Source organism: Battus philenor, unplaced genomic scaffold, assembly GCF_028537555.1.
Source record: "Battus philenor isolate CCGP_79_NKW_IND1 unplaced genomic scaffold, ilBatPhil1.0.hap1 SCAF_25, whole genome shotgun sequence".
Taxonomy (NCBI): domain Eukaryota; kingdom Metazoa; phylum Arthropoda; class Insecta; order Lepidoptera; family Papilionidae; genus Battus; species Battus philenor.
Genome location: NW_027181688.1, coordinates 4,298,803 through 4,321,083, shown reverse-complemented (window position 1 = coordinate 4,321,083; position 22,281 = coordinate 4,298,803). Strand labels below are relative to the sequence as shown.

Here is a 22,281-nt window from a genome sequence, read left to right as displayed (position 1 = left end):
ATTGGCAGAGATGTCTGAGCCAACAAAACAATGGACATGGAAGGGAATAGAGAGATTTCGTATTTATTATATTATAAGTGAAATGAAGTAAGTCTGTGCATTATAATTAGTAATAACCGTTGATAAAATGTTGATTGCTTATGTTCATTATATTTTAAATAAAACTATCAGATGGTATATAAATGGTTTTTTTTCCTTTGATCATTTTTGATAGACAATGTCATAGACCAAGTAGTACTGGTAATGGTAATGTAATAGAGTGCTATGTATTAATCTACAAAGCTATTTACAGTTCTTGATGGCTGTACAATATGATTACATTGTAACACATGATTGCTGAGAAAATCTTGTTTTGGTGTATACATACATATACAGCTGTGATTAGATAATACAATTTGTCAATATAAAATAACTATTTAGACAGCAAAGTGTCTGCGGATTAGTTAGTTGAAGTGATAGTCGACAGGCTGCATAGCGCTCAAAACTGTTGGCCACTATGACCTTAAGGTAATGGAATGGATACCACGGACCAGAAAGCACGGAGTAGAACGTGGGATAAGATGGACAGACGACTCCGTTAAGGCGATCGGAAGATATTGGATGCAAGTCGCATCCATTCGTGCTCATTAGATGTGTATGGTGGGGGCTTATATCCAGCAGGGGCCGAAATGACGATGATGATAACGTTTTATATTGTAGTCCCTCCCGACAGTATTATACAAAACGACACAACAACACTTGTTTACACAATTACGTATACAATGTTATAGTATTAATTTTAGCAGGAAGTAATGTTGACAATTATGTATCGTCGTCGTTTCAGTCTACAAACGCCCACTACTAGGCATACGCCTCACCTACAGACATCTATGGGGGGCTGTAGTATATGCGATACGCTTGGCAGGCGGGTTGGCGATCGCATCATGGTACAGAGGAGACTGCTGCCTATCCACTGGGACTTATTTGTCAGCAGTGCAATCCTATACATACCCGCGACCTGCGATCACAAGTCTCAGTTCTCTACCGCTGGGCTATCGCTGCTAGGCTGCCCTCAATTATCTATACGGTGACACAATTTCTTAGGTTTTTTGTTATTAATATTTACTAATAACTTGTTACATATCTGTAAATAACATAAAAATGTTAAACATGAGTCTTTAACAATTGTTTACTGGTCTTTCACAGTACATAGTTATAGTCATTTTTGCTGTATTTGTACAATATGGTTGATGTGTATTACATTTAAATTTTTATAGCGTTAAAGTAGGTTTTAAATATTGAAAACGACAAAGGAACGGAGGATGGAGCAACAGTGAGAATTAATTAAACGGGTAGGATGTCGGTTTAACTTGCATGAGCTAACCCACAAATTACCACAATTTGCGTCATTGTTATGTAGCGATATAATTGATTTGGTCGTATACAATTAAACAGGCCATCTATTTGACAGATATTTGAATAGGTAAATTACGCTGAACTTTGAATATAATGAACAGTCAAATACTAGTACCATTGCTACGCACACCCTTCTCTTTTATTATGTGCGGGCCCGTAGATTTGCTTTACACTTGTGTTACGCTACTAGGAGCTTTATTTCATTACCCATTCCATCGAACATTTTAATTATCAGAACGAGGCATAACAAGGTTAGGTTTCATTAGCAAATCAGAGCTTTCAATGTTATCGTAAACTCAATTTTGTAGAAAATTTGGACCATCCATCTTGCGTTTATTTCGAGAAAATTAATTTAAAAATGGACAATTCTAGCCTTAAAAATATTGTTTAAGTAGAAGCCTTTCCTATCTATCACATAACTGGCACTCAATAAAACCCCGTGAAATATGAATCTTAAATGACGTCATTGCTTTTATGTTTTCCTTTAATAACGCCACTTGTGCAAATGCGAACGACGGAAGTGGAATTTCACGATACGAGACCCGCATAAATTAATTGATAGGTTTGAAAGTGCTACGTGAATAGTTCACATTGCTCAGAGGGGACTTAATGAAGATAATGAATTCAAGTAGCATAATTGTGTTACGTGTAACATAAACGGGATATTAATTAATAAAAATATTTGCAGGTATTACGGTGCATGCCGGACCAGTGTATATTAATTTATTCAGAATGTTATCCACATAGGAACATTTACACTGACCACTTGTCTACGTTGTGCGAAATTTTCCGTAGCCCAATTAGAAACTTCCCACAACAAACACATGAGAATTTTTTTGGTAATTTTTTTAATATCTTTAAATCATTCGGAGAACATAGAGAGAAATTTGTTTCCAAACCTGATTATCAAGTAAAAATTATTAAACTTTTTTTAATAGTTTTAGTTTGATTAAATTTTTTAATTTATCATATGATGTATGGTTAATCTTCTGATCCATTAATTTATTAGAACGAATGTTTTAAAATTTAAGGTATTTAAATTTTCTCATGTTCCCCATGTTAGACGAATCCTAAAGTTTTTTCGACACTATTTTTCACCGCTAACGATTTCCGTTTGGTAGCAATGTGAATCCTATAAATTTTCCAAATAACATGATATAATAATATAATAATAACAGGTTGTCAAATATCTCCCTTCCGCTTTTTTGCTCTTTATTCAATGCTTTATAAAAAGTGTTACAGTGATCGGATTTAGTTCAAATATGCGCCGTTTTGTTCGATAATCTGTTTCCACCTAGACGGCAACTTCATAATACCTCCCTCGTAGAAGCGTCCCTCCTTATTTGCGAAGAACTCGGACAGCCACTTTTCAAAAACCTCTTTTGAGTTCAACTTTACACCACCAAGGGCGTTCGCCATGGACAGGAACAGGTGGTAATCACTTGGCGCTATGTCCGGGCTATATGGTGGATGTGATAAAACCTCCCATCCGAGCTCCCGTAGCTTCTGACGAGTCATCAACGAAGTGTGTGGTCTGGCGTTGTCCTGGTGGAACACTACACCCTTCCTGTTGGCCAATTCTGGACGCTTCTGGTCGATCGCCTGCTTCAAGCGGTCCAGTTGTTCGCAGTAGATGGTAGAATTAAGCGTCTGGCCATATGGGAGCACCTCATAGTGGATGATTCCCTTCCAATCCCACCAAACACACAGCAAAACCTTCCTGGCCGTCAATCCCGGCTTGGCCACTGTTTGGGACGATTCACCGGCCTTCGACCACGACCGTTTTCGCTTGATATTGTCGTATGTGATCCATTTTTCGTCGCCAGTCACCATCCGCTTCAAGAATGGGTCGAGTTCGTTCCGTTTCAGCAGCATATCGCAGGAGTTGATTCGGTCCAGAAGGTTTTTTTGCGTCAAATCATGCGGCACCCAAACATCAAGCTTTTTTTGTATCCAGCCTTCTGTAGATGGTTTAAAATAGTTTGGTGACTAACTCCCATCTCCTGGGCGATGTCACGAGATGCCACATGCCGGTCTAACTCGATGTAGTCCATGATTTGATCGGTATTTGTCGTCACAGGTCTTCCGCCGGCTGGCTTATCCATGGTGTCGTTTTCGCCGGCTCTGAATCGTCGAAACCATTCCTCCGCGGTTCGAAGTGATAGAGTACCATCCCTCAAAACACCATTAATCTCACGGAACGTTTCTCTAGCGGATTTGCCTTTAACGAAGGAAAACTTTAAAATAGCGCGAATTTCGGCGTTAGTGAACTCAATGTTTACACGTCTATAACTGTTGAATGCAATATCCAAACTAATCATGCATAGCGTCGTTTTGTAGGTTATGTCAAGACCTTTCAAATTATGTATAGTATTGCCAGATACGAGCTCTGTAGCGCTTTGTACATAGCCGCGAAATTTAGAAGACAAAAAGGCGGAAGGGAGATATTTGACAACCTTTTAATAGCCGAGTTCCTTTAATGATTTGATTGATAATGTAAATTTAAAATTATTCCACTTGACACTGATATAGTTCTATGTGCAAAACACTCTCCAGGGGTTTGTTCTCCTCTTTTACCTATCATTCATAGCACCTTTTCATTCTTTAATTATATCATTAATAATTGTCTTTAAAACTTTTTAATACGGTCTTAGTGTAGGAGGTGCTTGAGAAATAAAGACAACACAAATAAAACTCGTCTAATTAAATGAATTAAGACAGTTGAAATGATAATTGTTTAGTCTCCCTCCTCAGTCAGCAACAGCAATGCTTTAACAATCTCACAGTTTATTCGTGTGACAGTATAATGATAATAAAACACTCCATAATTATTTGATCAAACCGTTTCAGGTTTTCATTCATTGCGGTGAAGCAAAAAGTGGTAGAACGAGCTATCGCAACCATAAAGTGGCTCTCAATCACTCGCCTTCATTCACAGCGGTGGAGGGAAAAGGATGAGGCGGGAGAGGTAGCTCTCGCTTGCAAATACCTTCACCGCCACGCGACAGATGGCCACTTGACCGCGGATACCTGTCCAATTTAATAAAACAATTATAATAGAACTGATAAAATATATTTATTGCTAGTTTATAATTTTATCACATGAAGAATTTAAGAATATCTCTAAAATTATGTTTTTGATCTTAACTGTCGCTAAAATTTTCGACATACTATTTACCCTGGTTGGTCTAATACAGGTCATTTTATATGCAAGCCGTCTAGATGCGAGTATTAAAGTTTATAAGTGTAATTTACAATTGCTTGCGAATGAAGCCTGCCTGTGTACAGTCAGATGAACGCTCGGACCTTAAGGTTAAAACTAAAAAAATCGCATTGTTCGTCTCGATTATTTTGGTATTTAAAATAATTTTTCATCATCCGGTTCTCAGGTAAGTTTCAATACCTTGTCACGTTATTTAAAAATATAAATTAATACCCGAGAAGCTTCTGCAAACCTCCGACTTTCGAGGTAACGTGTACAGTTTGGTGCCGAAGTAATAGCGTCATTACGTGAAAATTACCCTCTTTGGACCATGATGAGAAATTTCCTGGTTAAATCTGAAAACAAAAGTTATGAAAACAATGTTATTATTCTGTTTACGTTCAACAGCAGATGTGAAAGAGTGCGCTATCCATTAGAGTAGTGCGTACTCGAGTCTTAAAATACGTTACGCGCGCTTACGAGCACACGGGGTTTAAGCTCTGTACACACTTAACATTTTACGGTTTCATTTTGAGCGTGTATAAAAATGCTTTGTGTGAACGTGCATAAAATTATGCACACGGAAATTTTGTTGTTTTATTAAAAATAAGCTTCCCTCGCCTGTTATAAAACAATTAGGGTCGACGATGTAATTTGAATTACGCGTAAATGTAAACTTGAATACAAAATGCTCGCACGTAAATTGTAAAAATGCAACTCGCTATTTTAGACAGAACAAAACGCAATGTAAGGAAATTAATTGTTGTGACTAAAAATGGGTACAGGTTGTTTTCAGAGGATTTTTATTTAGTGTTTGATGATCTATGTAAGATTTTCCAATGAAAACTAATATCTGTAGCTAAAAGAAAAACTCGAGAAAAGTTCGATAAAACCTTAATTATTATCATGATACAGTGTTCAGTTTTTATTTTACTATAGAAGGAACTAAAAATACGGCGGTAATTATAAAACATCACATTTTTTTGCATACGGTACAAATCACCGTATAAATTGTACCCATTACACAAATATTTGATGTTAGTCAAACCCAAAAAAAGCATGTTATTGATAATGGCTATACTCCTTTTTCTTTTCAGACGATTGACGCCCACTGCTAGACATAGGTCTCCTCCGAAGGTCGTCACGGTGACCGCCCGAGCGCTGCACGCGTCTAGCGCCTTCCCGCGACCTTGACTAAGTGGTTGGTCCGCCCAGTGATAGACCTACCACGTCGTGCATGCCGGCTAGTGGTTACCACGTGAGATCTTTTTGGCTTTACGGTTATATTAAAGTCTTACAAATAGCTTATTATAGTACGTCATCATTATTATCATTTTATCCGTAGGATTGCCACAGCAGGACATAGGCCACCCTTATAATTTCAAATAAGACCGATAGGAACTGGTCTGAATTCAGCGTCCGACCACCTTCACAAAGTCGTCTGTCCACCTTGTGGGAGGAAGTCCTGCGCTGCGCCTGGATGATTTTGCTCCATAATTATTAAATAATTTTTATTGTAGCCTCTCTTGTATTTCACAAAGGAAATTGTTAATTAAAATATTAAATCAATTAATTTTGGCAACAACTGTTGTCAGCGCTAATTCTGCCAAAGCAGCGAGTTCTGTAATTTATATAAAAAAGAAAACTCTTGAATCTGTAACAAACCTTATCAGGCATTCTGGAATAGTGAAGATCTTGAAAAGTACTACATTCTGTAATTAAAGAATAAATTTTATCAAATATAAGTAAAGCTTATTTTTTTCTGTGACTTGTTAAATATTTTAGTTTGCGTCAAGTAAATAGAATAAGAATGATAAGTATAATATTCAACCTCGTAATTCATGGCGCGTTAACTAACTTTTTCTGTTTAGGGAGAGAATAAAAATAGCTTGTGAAAATCATCGAAATTGTGACACGTGTTCTAGTCTCTAAAAATATTTAAATAATTTGGATGTTTTCAAAACTAAAAAATAAACTTGTTTTTGGATTCGGTTTGGTTGGTTTGGATTTACCAAGAAATTTCCTGAAATTATTTATTGTTTACTATCTGCCCTTACAGACTTTGTACTGGAATAACATATTGGTTTGTTGTATTTCAATGGAAGAAGTATGAATTAAATAATATAAATTAATGCAATACCTGTCAGACTTTATACAGGGGGATTGTAAAAATGCGTAAAAGGGCTTTTTGCTGTCAAGAGAGCTATGCATTCGCCCTCCTAAAAGCTTTCACATCTAACACAAATCAACCTGTAAGTTATCATTTTCTGCATGCATGACTCCGATGTTTTCGTGTTCATTTGGTTCGACTGACAGTTTATATTTGCTTATGAGTGTTCCATTTAGACCTATTCGTCGATGCCCGATCGGGTTTAAGATTTATCCGTCATTTATCTGTTGCAACTGTACTACGTTTCACAATAGTCGTATCAGTTCTTTTAGAACTTTAGAGCATGTAATTTAAAGCTTTAAAAGTAATTCTGTATGTTTTCTAAACTAATATTTCCTCTGATGGCTGTTTGACATTGCGATTCTACTCAGGTAGTGTTGATTATCGGGTAGTCAGTTATCTTTTCCACTGAACAGCAGTATACATTTACTAAAATTGTTATCTACATAGGATCACTAACATTGTCCACTTAGCGTACGTCTTGAGAAGAATGAAAAACATGTTCAATTTGATATGCAGTAGTGAAGCCATTCATTTCCAGTATTTATTACCGCTTAAAAAATCCTTAACACTATAACAGAATATTTTCAAACTATTGTTTAATGAACTCCTTAAGTTTAATACATATTAAGAGACATTACATGGAAGTGTGTAATAATACTGTATAGTTGCCTTTGAAGGCACGTAGAATTAGTTAACTTTATGATGCCTAGAAAAAAGCTTATATTTAAGTGTATAACTTAATAATAGGTTGTCAAATATCTCCCTTCCGCTTTTTTGCTCTTTATTCAATGCTTCATAAAAAGTGTTACAGCGATCGGATTTAGTTTAAATATGCGCCGTTTTGTTCGATAATCTGTTTCCATCTAGACGGCAACTTCATAATACCTCCCTCGTAGAAGCCCCCCTCCTTATTTGCGAAGAACTCGGACAGCCACTTTTCACAAACCTCTTTTGAGTTCAACTTTACACCACCAAGGGCGTTCGCCATGGACAGGAACTGGTGGTAATCACTTGGCGCTATGTCCGGGCTATATGGTGGATGTGATAAAACCTCCTATCTGAGCTCCCGTAGCTTCTGACGAGTCATCAACGAAGTGTGTGGTCTGGCGTTGTCCTGGTGGAACACTACACCCTTCCTGTTGGCCAATTCTGGACGCTTCTGGTCGATCGCCTGCTACAAGCGGTCCAGTTGTTCGCAGTAGATGGTAGAATTAAGCGTCTGGCCGTATGGGAGCAGTTCATAGTGGATGATTCCCTTCCAATCCCACCAAACACACAGCAAAACCTTCCTGGCCGTCAATCCCGGCTTGGCCACTGTTTAGGACGATTCACCGGCCTTCGACCACGACCGTTTTCGCTTGATATTGTCGTATGTGATCCATTTTTCGTCGCCAGTCACCATCCGCTTCAAGAATGGGTCGAGTTCGTTCCGTTTCAGCAGCATATCGCAGGCGTTGATTCGGTCCAGAAGGTTTTTTTGCGTCAAATCATGCGGCACCCAAACATCAAGCTTTTTTTTGTATCCAGCCTTCTGCAGATGGTTTAAAATGGTTTGGTGACTAACTCCCATCTCCTGGGCGATGTCACGAGATGCCACATGCCGGTCTAACTCGATGTAGTCCATGATTTGATCGGTATTTGTCGTCACAGGTCTTCCGCCGGCTGGCTTATCCATGGTGTCGTTTTCGCCGGCTCTGAATCGTCGAAACCATTCCTCCGCGGTTCGAAGTGATAGAGTACCATCCCCCAAAACACCATTAATCTCACGGAACGTTTCTGTAGCGGATTTGCCTTTAACGAAGGAAAACTTTAAAATAGCGCGTATTTCGGCGTTAGTGAACTCCATGTTTACACGTCTATAACTGTTGAACGCAATATCCAAACTAATCATGCATAGCGTCGTTTTGTAGGTTATGTCAAGACCTTTCAAATTATGTATAGTATTGCCAGATACGAGCTCTGTAGCGCTTTGTACATAGCCGCGAAATTCAAAAGACAAAAAGACGGAAGGAGATATTTGACAACCAACAATATTTATTTTCTTAAAATATCTACTTTTATTAAAGTATACAATTATGCAAACACATTATTAGGGTTATTAAGTTTGAATGAAGTATAATTTGATGGTGTTCCTTTGTTTTATGCTAATTTAAAACGATTGGACGACCTTTATTCTAACCGCAACCATTTGTTCTGTCTTCAATTTGCAGTAAATTTTATAAAACAGGATTGCATATCGTATCTTTTACTATCGCTAAACATTACTATTTTTCTCTCTTTTCATATTCATTTATTAATTACTCAATTTTGGGGAGGATTCAATTAATTATTTATTTAAATATTTATCGTACAACAAGATACGAGGAAAGGAAATAAATCATTTGAAATTGGCACAAGACAATACATTCTGTATTGTCTTTTGTTTCATTTCTTGCTTCTTTTTTTGGACATCGATAATAATTTTAATTAACATTTATTTACAGGATGATACTAATGTGGTAAGATTAGGAGATTTTAAAATTCGGCTTACTACAGATTCAAATAAATTATATAGAATCAATATTATAATTGGACGGCCAATTAGCAGAAGGAGTTTGTGCAATTATGTATTCGAGAAATTTGTTTTGGAATGAATAATTTTATTTAATGGCTATGAATTGATACTCATTCTTCGAAATAGCATGTAAGTATTATCCACTCTTTTACTGAACAGAGGAGATGTTATTTGAAAACTCTATGAAGCGATGATTACTCGTCATCATCATTTCAGACGAAAGACGTTTGCTGCTTGACATAGGCCTCCACTTTAACATTTAGAATGACTGGATATGAGCAACCTGTATCCAATGACATACTCCGCAAGGTCACCTGTCCACATCGGGAGTGGTTCTATGCTGCGGTTGACGGCCCGTGGTTTCCGTTCCAGAATCTTAAGACCCCACCGGCTATTCTACCAGAGATAATGCGGTTTTTATTACAAAATCTTTGTTCACAATACTTTGAATGGGCTGTTAAACATTGAAAAAGCCCAAAGAATAACAAAATATTCTTACAGAGTTCAATCTAACTTATCCATTGATACTTTTGTAGCGGAATTAAAACGAAAGTAATTCTGATTCACGTTTAAACATAAGTAAAGCTTCTCGAAGTTTTTGACGGGCGCATGAAGACATAACGAGAGCGTACTCTTAAATTCAAGTCGATAAATCGATGTACGGCTTTTGTTTTATCTGACGAAGTCGCATCCGCTAATTGACAAGCGCTTCTCGCTGGATACGCAACTCGACCGCGCCGAACATTCTAGATTTTATCACGATACCGATGTAAGATGAATCTTATTTATAACTTATTGTGCCTTTATAAACGTCCACAACTCTTTCATTATCGTTTATTTTCATTTTCAATAACTATAACTTGCGACACAGCGAATTTTAAATGACATGTTTTCATTTAATAAGAACTTAAAAAAATAAGTGTTTGTGTATATGACGTCGTCGCGATTCAAAACATTTATTTCTTATGTTAACAATGAAAATTGTGTTGTGATGTGGAATTGCAAGTTAAATATATATTACTAAGTAAATATAACTTAACACTACAGACACTAGTAGTAAGCAAAGAAATCTTTAAAGAAATGAAGAACTCATTAACAGGCTACGAGTTAAAATATCTTACATAGGTGGATATATCTCAAATTTATATATATAAACTCTGCGATAAAATTACGAAATTTTCTCTATGAGTTCACTCTTTTTTTTTTGTTTAACATTGACTACTGTATGCCAGTTTAACAATTACTAAGACTTAGCTTAAAGTAAAATCGCTAAAAATTTAATAATATTATCGAGAGTTCAATCTGAAAACTACAAACTAATATCACACAAATAAGCTTTTATCAGTGTTCAACGTGATAATATCATCGTTGCATCTTTATAATATTGAGTTCAATTATTCACTATGAATGCAGATTCCGCAACGCCGGCCTCGCACCGTAAATTGAACAAGTTAAATTAGTGAACTCGGCGAACCGGCGTGCAATCAATTGTAAAAATTAAAACCTGTTTTGGCGAAAAAGATTTACTGTCTAGCTTTTGATTTGAAGTTAGAATTCTGATGAAATTTTTTTCATTAACATTTTTTAGACAGGCCGCTTCCTACTCGCTCTATTAAAAATCTATGAGGGAGGCCCGTGTCCAGCTGTCTACTTTATATGGGTGAAGTGATGATACGATACATATACAAGGTATCAATAGGAAACACTGGAAAATGTTTACACACCAAAAGTTTAAATATTTTAATATTATCATCATCACCATCACCATCATCAACATTTAAGCCGTAAGATTTCCACATGTCAAGCTGAACATAAAGTATTTCCATAAGGATCGATTATTTGCGGCCTACATCTTACATTTTCTGGCAACCTTTACAAGGTGGTCTTGCTCACCTTATGTGTACTATGCTGTTACCAATCCGTGATAATAAACCACTACACCAACACAAATCCGAAAAATGAGAAAATTAAAAAATAAAAAATAAAGACCCTCTCAAAACAACGCAAACTCGAAAATCTAACGACGCACAGTGAAAATTAGTACTAATTAAGCATCGATGCAACTTCGAAAAAAACGCAAAACAAAACGACGCAAAGCAAGGTATTGGTGTATAATATATTAAGTCGCTAACGGTAGTTGGTATAGTCACAACAAAGTAAAGTCTATCATTATTTCAAAATGGCTAATGATGTTATTAACGGTGAATATCTTTATAACAATTTGTAAAAGATTCTCCTTTCCGCTTTGTTAATTTCCGAGGGTCTCGATCGTTTTTGGACCATATCTTCAGTTTTGACTTCTTTTCAGTCCTTTTTTGGATGTCGATCATTGTTAGGTCAACTTTCATGCATAGACGTCATACACCTTTTAATCACAGGCATTTTGAAGTCGTCTGTACAAATATTTAATGATATTCTACCCCTTGAAGTTTCATACAATCGCCTAAATACTTTACCGCGAGTTACGACCGATGCCAAACTTTATGCAAAGAATATAAAACAATTTGATAGAACGACGATGTATTTCGAATGACGCCCAAAGTATTTGTAGCCGTCATAGTTGCAGCTACACACAATCACCCAAATATTAGCCTGCGAGTCGCGACCGATTATACGTTCTAAGCGAAGAGAAAGCATTCGTTTTGTTAACAGACGAAGTACTTCGAGTAAGGCCTATATTGAAAAAGGACACTGCGCTTATAAACATCATCAAATGACAACAAGCCGCTCATACACCGCGCGACTGTGGGAACCATTTATAATATTATTCGCGCAGGTGTATAGACATCAATGTAATTCAGTCAATAAAAGAATTCTGTAATAACCTTCTATATGAAACAGTTATACGGTTTACTTCACTCACGTATTTTATTTCATTTAAGTTGCGAACTTCTCGACATTTAAAGCCGTCTGTAGCTAAAATATCATTACTACGATTTGAATAAAGCTTCTAGAAGCAAGCATATTTAGTCGAAAGAAACAATATTGCCTGATCATTAATTTTAAGTATTCTTTAACAAGCGTCTGGTCGTATATGTGTATGTACTAGAAAGAAAAGAAAGTAAATTATTTATTCGAGTAACAAAACTACATTTACATTTGCGCTTGATTTCAATGGTTTTAACACTGCTCTATGTCCAATTATTGAGTACGAAGTGATCACTTTGAAATGTGTTACATTAATTTATTTTTTCTATTGAAATGTTAAAGGCCAATAGCTTCAATACTACACTATGCTATACCATAATAGTTATAAAATGTAATCCGAATTTTGAAAATGCTTTTACCCATTACACTGTTTACCATTTTTGAAGCTATAAATTTTTGGATAGGGTGTACCATACCTTAATTAACAGTTAAGGAGATTTTCATTCGACGCTTTAAAGGTAATCAATGCCATGTATATTACAAAAAAAATTTATTACGCGGTTGTTATATTCTTTTAACGATACTTTAAGTCAAGGAATCTTAGATAAGGCAGTAAACATCCCGGTGATTCACACAAATCGCCATCGATTTCGAATAAAACCTTAACGCGCTATTATTTTTTGCGACTGAAATAAAATAGGTAATGCCAACATTTGGTTGCCATTATCGTGTAATGTCCGATCCTTTTTTATCTTATTCAAAAAAAAAAGACACACGAACGAAATCTGGATTGAGGAGACTAAATAGTTATTTTTATCGTAAGTGATAACACGAGCCGGGCATTCGTCTGACGGTAAGAAAGATGTATAGGTGACCGATCTCAAAGACGAATCATTCAGTAAATGTATTATTATTAATGTAAATTAATCGACATCTATATATTCCTGGCTTTGTGAACGTATCGGATATTTTTTTATAATTGCCTTAGCCTTACACTTTCAATTGCAATATGAAAAAGAATAATTGTCATTTCACATAAATTATTAGTTTTATTTTGATTTCAAAAAGCAAGTACTTCATAACAGATAATTCATTTTGTGGAGTCTATACTTACTTCCTTTCTTAAATCACAATTGCCTAATTTTACTCTTTTCAATCATCATCGCGTCAGACGATAGATGCCCACTGTAAGGCACAGGCGTCCAGCTTAATATTCAAACCTCAAGCCACTAATACCAAATATAAATTAAATACCTAAACAACCTAGAGACAACCTCCAGAAAGAGCAATAAATAATAATTTCAGATTATTTATTTCAACTTGTTTTTTTATATTTGAGATAACTAAATATAATTTATTACATTGGATGTAGCAAGAAACATTATATCGAAACTAACGTCAACGAAGAGAATAAATCAAAAAAGTAATATCTATATATAAAAGTCGATGAGAATCCGTAAACTTTAAGAGATATGTGATGTGATGGATCGAGCAAAAAGCGTCAAAACAATACATGTATGTATGTATGTTTTATTATGTCCAAGTTTGTTTTTATTAAGTAATGCGATATAGATTAGATAAAACGATACAAATGAATGCAAAATGTGTAATTTGTTTATAAGTAATGTTAATAGGTGTTCGTTTATGTAATATTTACCGTAAAAAGATCTACCGTCGAAAAAGAGGTTTTATTAAATACGATTTTTATGTTCATAGACGTATAGTAAATATAAAAAAAGTATTCGTATTTTGTTTCTATCCTTGAAATACGAGTATATATACATTTATGTATACATACACGTTCATATACATATGTACGAACATGCACGAGACCTTTAAGGATTTTTTATTATTATTTTCTTATTACTGTTACTATCTAATTTTAGTTTTAAAGCATGAAAATTAAAATTATTTTATGTAATTGAGTATAACATGGAAAATTTTTATAATTAATTAATAAAATTTATATTCTCTTTACTGCTTATGAATAGTTAAAAGTTTGAAATTTAAAGTGTAATAAGTGGCAATAAGATGGGATAAGTTAAATTCTGTATCAAAACTGCTTGCGAATTTTAAAGCGGATTAAATAATTTTCTTATCCTATTACGAGCAAAGAAGCCAATGCAAAGCTTCGCTTTCAAACGATTTTTCTCTGACACCTACGATTTTATTACAACAAGAAATAATAAGATGTTTTTTGCTGGTTTCCGTTTAATTTAATATGAACGAACTCTGGTTTCCAATATCACACGAAGATAATTTCAAGAGAAAATGAAACGGTGATAATTAACGAAAAGTTAACTTTAATGAAGGAATAATGCTTAATTAAAAAAAATGACTTAACGAAGTTTAGGTGTACATAAGATCTTGTTTTTTTTATGAAATATATTTCTATGATGTGTGAGATTTTTGATTAGTTTATATGTCCTAACTAATTTATTAGTAACAGACAAAGCTCACCGCTTTGCAAGTTGCAGTGGCAGTAGACAGTCCACGTATCACATGGAATAGATAGCTAATGGGGCCTATGGGGCGTAAAGTTCTGGAGTGGAGACCACGGAGCGGTAAGCGCAGCGCGGGACGCCCGACTACAAGTTGCAGCGACAGCTGGCAAATGTAAGTGTCGTAGTTTTATGTATTTTCAAAGCAGTAACATCAGGGGAACGATTTTTCATCGTATAGATAGTTTTATTATCATCATTTCAGCAGTATGACGTCTACTGATGTATGAAGGTCTCTCCTATATTCCTAGTAAATCCAATAGGCCTGGTAAAAAGCTGCCGACATCCAGCATCTTCCGACGATCTTAACAAGGTCTCAGTCTACCTTGTAGTCTTAGTATTAACTTAATTAGTTTCTATAAGATATAACATTCACAAAATTGCAATTGTAATTACGTACTGTAAATTATGTACAGATTCGAAAGATAATGTATTTTAAACAGGTAATATACTATTAAAAAGGAACTAATTAAAATAACTCTTCTCTCCTTCCTCCTCCTCTTGAAACCCTACGGGGGCACTAAATTTAAATATCTTCGTAGATAAACCTCATGCGGCTTGACGAACGCTACTTCGTTATCATACAAAATGCACTCTCGAGTACGCAACGCCGGACATTGGTACAGATAGGTACGGTTTAACGATCCCTGTGGTGCAATTAGTGCACCTGCGTATAATATATGGGTACGATGTAGAAGGTTTAGTGGTTAGTCGTTAGTCTAACCAAACATTTGGAACCAAGCATTTGGAAATCTCATAGCTTTAAGTTGAAGGATGGCAATAAAGGGAGCACAAACTGATTCTGGTTTCAGTCAAATTGACCGCCTCTGGCATTGTCATGACGTACACCAGTGATCCTAAGTGGATAACAATAAAAATTCTACTCCACTTGCGTTAGAAGTGTTCTACTCTAAAGCAGTAGTTTTATCTAAACAAAATTGATTTGCTGAGTAGACAGGAAGAGGGTCGTGTTGAGAGGGGATTGAGCGACAAATAAATAAACACCTTAATAAGTAAGTTCCAACAAAGCAGTACATGTGTAAAGCTGATAGGTCCTGGACTAAGTAGGCGGACGACATAGTGAACATCGTGGAAAATCGTTGGATATGGGCAGCGCCAGACCGGTCATCGTGGCGATTTTTGGAGGAGGGTTATGTCTTGTAGCGGGTGTCTATCCTTTTCATTAATTTATTTTGAAGCCCAAAGGTTATCGAGTGACGACGACAGGACGGTAGACGCGGCGTGGTCACGTTCCCCACTGAGCCTTTACAACTAAGACAATATTTTACTTTATAACTATGCAGTAACCCGGATAGAATATGTATCATATATTTCACACCACACGGCGTTGGCGTCGTGTTCGACGTAAAATCAAAAGCAAAGGATCTAATATTCGGTTTAATCATGTCTCCGCTAAATTACTGCTTTGCTATAAACTCTGGGAGTCGTATATACACTGATGAGATGTCTGAATGAATAATAGGTGTAAGATTTTGTGGGCGAGCGTAGCCGACGGGCGAACTTAGTGTGCCGAAATAGTGCAGCAAACCTTTTGTTACTTTTGTTTCTTTTATTTCTTTTGCGCCTTTGTTCTATTGCCCGCTTTCACTCGGTCGCGGAGCACATTGCGCCCCAGAGTCCTACGACGAATGCACGTCCTTTTTGCTCGCACTCAAGCGCTAATAAAAATGTGTTCGTGTGTTAAATAAATTGATAGTGTTACAACCATCTTTTAATAAGACACCTAACGCTTTAAAACTATTCCGGCGCCGCGACGGATATTCAAATGAGAATGTTTTAATTAAAATCTACCAAAGGTAACCATTGCTACTTTTTATTTAAAATGTTAATGTTTGGATACATCACTAATCATCTACTTTGAAATAAAATTCTCATTGAAGAGATGGCATGTTACAATTGTTTTACATAAAAATTCAAATAAATTGTTTCCGCACACAGTTGTAAATCCAAAATATTGATACACGACTAAATAAACCGTCAAAACTTAATATTTTTTAATGATATTTTAACTTCCCCAAAGATTATCAAAAGGATTGGTTAAAAGCGGCTTGCATCTAGTGTCTTACGACGACTAAAACAAGATCGTCTGTCCGTCCACTTTGTGGATGGACGTCCTACGCTGCTCTAGTCGGTCTGTAGTCTTTACTCCAGAACCTTGAGGCTGCAGCAGCATTAATTCTTAGTTGTGTGTAGGCAACACTAGTCCTCTGCCACTTTAACTTGCCAGTTGCTAGTTTACGGATCTCCTTATTCTTGATTTATTTTAAGTTATTACAACATATTAAATAGTAACAAGAATTGTTTTTCATTTCATTGTTCTAAAACAACGAGACGATTGACTGTGTTCTAATAATAAAGATCGTATAGATCACGCATGACTGTGTACACATAGTTGTCATTTTTATAAAATGATTAAATTTAAAAATTTTGATCATTTCATAAAAATTACATAATTATAACATATTAGAAGTGTTGTTGCATTAGTGAATTATTTGTTATTAAATTTTATTAAGGTAAACAATATTAAATAATTGTTGCTACGGTGTTCTCAAATTGGTACAGAGGTTTTTGGTTTATAGCTTGGAAATACTAATTGAGATTTAAAATCTAAAGAGTGCATTGTAGTATAGTATATTTGCTCTGCTAGTTACTCCTCTGTAATAAATACGCTTTTTTAAAAAATATAAGATTTATTGTAGAAACTTTTATTTCAGACAATCATTCAGGAGTTATTTACTTTGAGTAGCAGTTGAAAGTAGAAATCTCGTAAGAAAATTGCAATTTTCTCTCGAGTTTCCTTCAGGTAACATTTTCCAATCGGAAAAGAAGAAACAGTTGAAAATTACACTGTGTTTATTTAATTTGGTTTGTTCCTTTGCCATAAAAATTAGCAAAGTGACTATTTTAAATATAGTTGTTTTTACTGCTTTATTTGGTTCATGTTTGTTGTTCTAATAACATTAACTTATTATTAGAACAATACAAAATGGAGGAAAGCAACGATTGTTACTTTTATGTAATATCTTATACATTTGACGGATAAAAATAAAGGCGAAAATAAATAGCTCTAGGTAGCTTCAGTGCTTTCATCAAGTATTAACAATATTTTTTATTTTTTATTCTGTGATGTCACTTTGTAAACCACGGCTCTCCCTAAATAAATGTACATTATAATATTATTATTATAATTTTCATTTAACGTTACAATGGAGATAAAAATTTAATATTAATTATAAACGATACTTAAATTTTCACATTTTCGTACTAGCTAACACCCCATTTCCTCCCGCGTGTGTCGTACGAAGCGACAGAGAGATCAGTTTTTTGAGCACGGGCGGCAGCGTCCGCTGCAAACTTTAACACCACACTGCGATCGTTAGCCCGCCTGCCAGGCGAGGCGATTATGTTATATTCCCCCATAACTGATGAACCACAATAAATTAATATTATTGTAACAGATTCATTAACACGTAAGCAGAAGTAACAAATGAGGCAATGTACATATTGAGGTTAAGATCTCATTTTCACAAAGGCGATGCTTGTAATACTTCTGTCGCGCTGATTGCAGCGATGCATTTACATTTAATTCTGTCACATATATCACGTGAATGCGACCGAGAAATTCCGTAAATCTCGCAACCTCAATTAAATGTAATTGTGAAATACTGTAATGTATGGTGACGTTAGGTGGTAGAAAACATGCTCTGATACAATGACACAAGTATAAACTTTGAGTTGATGAAATGCTGAAATCAAAGCTTGTCAGATGATAATGTTCGTGACTGACACTATCTTCGTAATATGATTTTTACAATAGGGTATAGCATTTTTTTTCATATATTGTACAAATGTAAGGTCTTAAAGGCGAGATTATTAGTATACACGATTATCGAGGGAGGTGAACTACCACCCATGCATGTATTTGTTTCACAATATTAATCCAAATGCAATGACAACGGTCACATTACTGAAGGCGTCCGATTTCAGCGTGAATTTGAAATTCGAACACGCAAGAGTGATTTTAAGCAAAAAATATTGTAGTCGTAGTGGCCAGCAATACGAAGAGTTGTTACGAAAGCGCCACACATTATGGCCTCACAATATATTTATGATAATATTTTGTGCATTAATGATAATTATAATAATAAAAAAAAACATCATGATAATTAAATTAAAAACGCAATTTAACAATAAACTCTCAAAAAAGGTACATTATTTAATAAACGAATACTTAAATTTTGAATATAAAATAAATATAAATAAAGTCAGGTATCTTTGGCAATGATGCTATATAAGTAGTTTGTATTTATTCAAGCTACGTATATGTGACAGAATATGCATATACATTAATCAATATAAAAAAAACTCTTGTATAAAATATGCGTTCTTCTGGCGTTCTTTCTGCTTCTTCTCCACAACTATAACACATTTTGAAGAAGAATAGAGTCAAAAATAAAATAGAAAGAACTATGGATGTCCTGCGGCTAAAATAAAGATGATAGTGTGATACATACATACATGTATATGATGAGTACTGAATAATTTCCTCCGACCAGTTTCTACTGATTGTTTTAACTTTAAACAAATGTACTATTTGATTTATCCGAATTAATTGAACACTTATAAAACGTATACGATACCGTATAAAAAATCACGTCATTTATGAAAAAAATTGAGGGATCTACGTCCCTATACAACAGGGGCTTCGGTGTAAAATTTATTCGTGGTACTTTGATTTGTAAAAGTGCTGCCCTATTCAAAGACTTTGCATACCTGGAACACAGGAAGTGCTTATTCACACCTACAGGCACTTGAAAGCACTTAAGATTGCGTATTGAACGCGATACAGACCACAAATATGTTCAGGTCCAACCGCTCTGAATCAAACCCTTCTCACTGTCGGTCAGCATGGCATTATTTTAAAATCAACATCATTTTTCACAGTACGCTATTAATTTATATAACACTTCATAATTTATGTTTGTAATTGTCGGTTAGGATATTTTATAAATAAACCGCCCTACTACTGCATTAACGATACCGTCATTATATATTATTCTCTTTTTCTGGCATACTCCTCAAGGCGTACAAGAGTGGTCGCTGTCATTAACCCTAAGTGGTTAATGAATTTATTCCATTGTATATATAAAAGTAATAAATGCACTAAAGGGATGCTTGTATTTTTTATTTATATGTATTTATACTCATTGAAGAAATCGAAGACTGCGTTGGGCTCTGTTCGTAAAAAAAAAATACACTATTTCTGTAAGGATATTTATTTAGATTTGGTTCTCAAGTAAACGTACGCTGAAGTCAAAATATAAAATAACTTCTAAAGGTGTTATTGTATAATGATTTCTTAATTTTACTTGAATGAGTAACATTAAAATGAAACTGTACTTCAGGTACTTATAACCCGGTTGATTTTGTTTTATTTGTTATGAGCAGTGGCAGTCCAGCGGTAGAGACAGAAACTTGCGATATTAGACGCAGGCTCGATACTCAGCGTATAATATTATATATAACTAGCTGACCCGGCGAACTTTGTTCCGCCTTAATGGCAAAAAATAAGCAGAAAATTTTTTTTTTTTTTTTTTGGAAAAAATACAAAAAAAAATTAAATAACTACATTAATCATTCATTATTATTTCTGTATTTTAGTATATAGGTTGCTCTTCACTTAAGTACCTTGTGATACACGACATTTTTTGTTTTATTATCAGGCGCAAAAACAAACAACGCAGATGGTCTTCCGACCCGTGAACATGCCACGTATAATTGACCATGTGAAAAACATGAATGTTCTAGATTTAAACCACAAACTTTTAAGGATTGGCCTTGTGATTTGTTGATGGTCATGGCAAATGCAAGACGTATCGGAAATTGAAGTCTTTTAAATTCAAACGGCATATCAGTTGGGATCATCGGGATCCTCGGAATGAGAACTTACTCACCTTTGAATTTTCCTATCATTATCGTAGCGTAAATTACATTGTTCATCAATTTACTAACCACCAAACGCGTACCGTTGCACAGTTTTGGTTGGTTTATGTTTCGAAGCATGATTACTACGGAGCCAACCTTTAGGCGTAAATTGTGCGGTGGTAAGCCAGGCACGTCCAAAGAGTTTAAAAATTCAATTGGATAGTTGGTGGCTTCATCTTCATTTGTGACGCAGTCAATAGATTTGAATGAATGCATTGTTCCAATGATCTGATTTTGAATTATGTAGTTCAAGTCATCTACATCTTTATTCTTAGCCGCTAAAATTGCTCGCTCACTCAACCATTCATTATTTTTGTAGTTAGAAATAATATTTGGAAATACATTGTTGATAATATCGTCTTTTGATGAGACAAAATTACAGAAATTATTTGGAAATGATATTAATCCGCTCGATTCATCGACAGGTACTTGACCATTACCGATAGTCAGCAATTGCTCCGAGAAATCTTCAGCAGATGTATCATTAAGCAATGTAACTCTCATGTTTGTTGTCAGCTGCAGTTTCTTCACATAGCGCCATAGATTTGACGATTTGAGGCAAGCGTTTATTTCATCGGCAGCCGTAGATCTTGGAATTACTGGCAGTATTTGGCGGAAATCGCCAGACAGTAAAATCATTGCTCCTCCAAAACATCTCGAGTCATTGCGTAAATCTTTTAATGTTCGGTTAAGTGCTTCTAATGCACGTTTATGCGCCATTGTGCATTCGTCCCAGATGATGATTTTCGATGCCGCTAAAACTTTGGTCATTGCTGAGTGTTTTGCAATATTACACGTTGGTTCTTCAATAGTTTGAAGATTTAACGGTAATTTGAATGCTGAATGAGCCGTACGGCATCCTTCTAACAATGTGGCTGCTATTCCAGAAGAAGCCACTGCAACCGCTATGTTGGATCTCGCCCGAACAGTTGCTAAAACTAATGACATAAGGAATGTCTTGCCAATTCCACCAGGTGCATCTAGGAAATATAAACCACCATTTTCATCAGCGATTGCCTTCCTTAAAGTATCATAAACTTCCTTTTGTTGGTAATTTAACAGTGGTACATTCCTTTGAACTACTAAATCTAATTCCTGGTGATCATATTCACGTTCCCGTCCCAATTCTCGATTAAATGCGTCATTCATTTCACGATTTGATTTCTTGGCGCTGGCATTCCTAACCTGATTAATGAATTACCGCACATGAGGTAACACATATCTTCGATCAAGAGTAAAGCACGATTATGTATCTCCTCATTCATCTCAATATCGTGATTTCTGAAACTGACACGACTTTGATGTAAAATATCTTCTGACATACTATCCTTGTATTTGGTGCCACAGGTTACATGGGTTTGATGGAAAACATGTCGAAATTATAATAGCGAATAATGTGCGTATCTGACTTGGAGATGCAGAGATAATGGCTTCAGCGATTGTCGTATCCCAATGGGTATCGTTTTCTAATAAGTTCAATTCTTCACATGCAGCACGATATGTTGGGAATATTACACCATTAACAGTTCGTAGTGTCTCAAATGAAGTTGGCCCACGCACATTTACCAGCAACAACAGCAAA

At 35.4% G+C, this 22,281-nt stretch overlaps 1 protein-coding gene across 1 annotated transcript; it reads right to left on the bottom strand.

Moving 5' to 3' along the window:
- Positions 1-4,327: 4,327 nt before the first annotated feature.
- LOC137924862 (ATP-dependent DNA helicase pif1-like) lies at positions 4,328-21,848 on the bottom strand. The gene is made up of 2 exons (XM_068768244.1): positions 20,669-21,848; positions 4,328-4,425 (listed from the first exon to the last, which is right to left on the bottom strand). Exons 1-2 carry the CDS (start codon positions 21,846-21,848, stop codon positions 4,328-4,330), a joined length of 1,278 nt encoding a protein of 425 aa, XP_068624345.1.
- Positions 21,849-22,281: the final 433 nt, after the last annotated feature.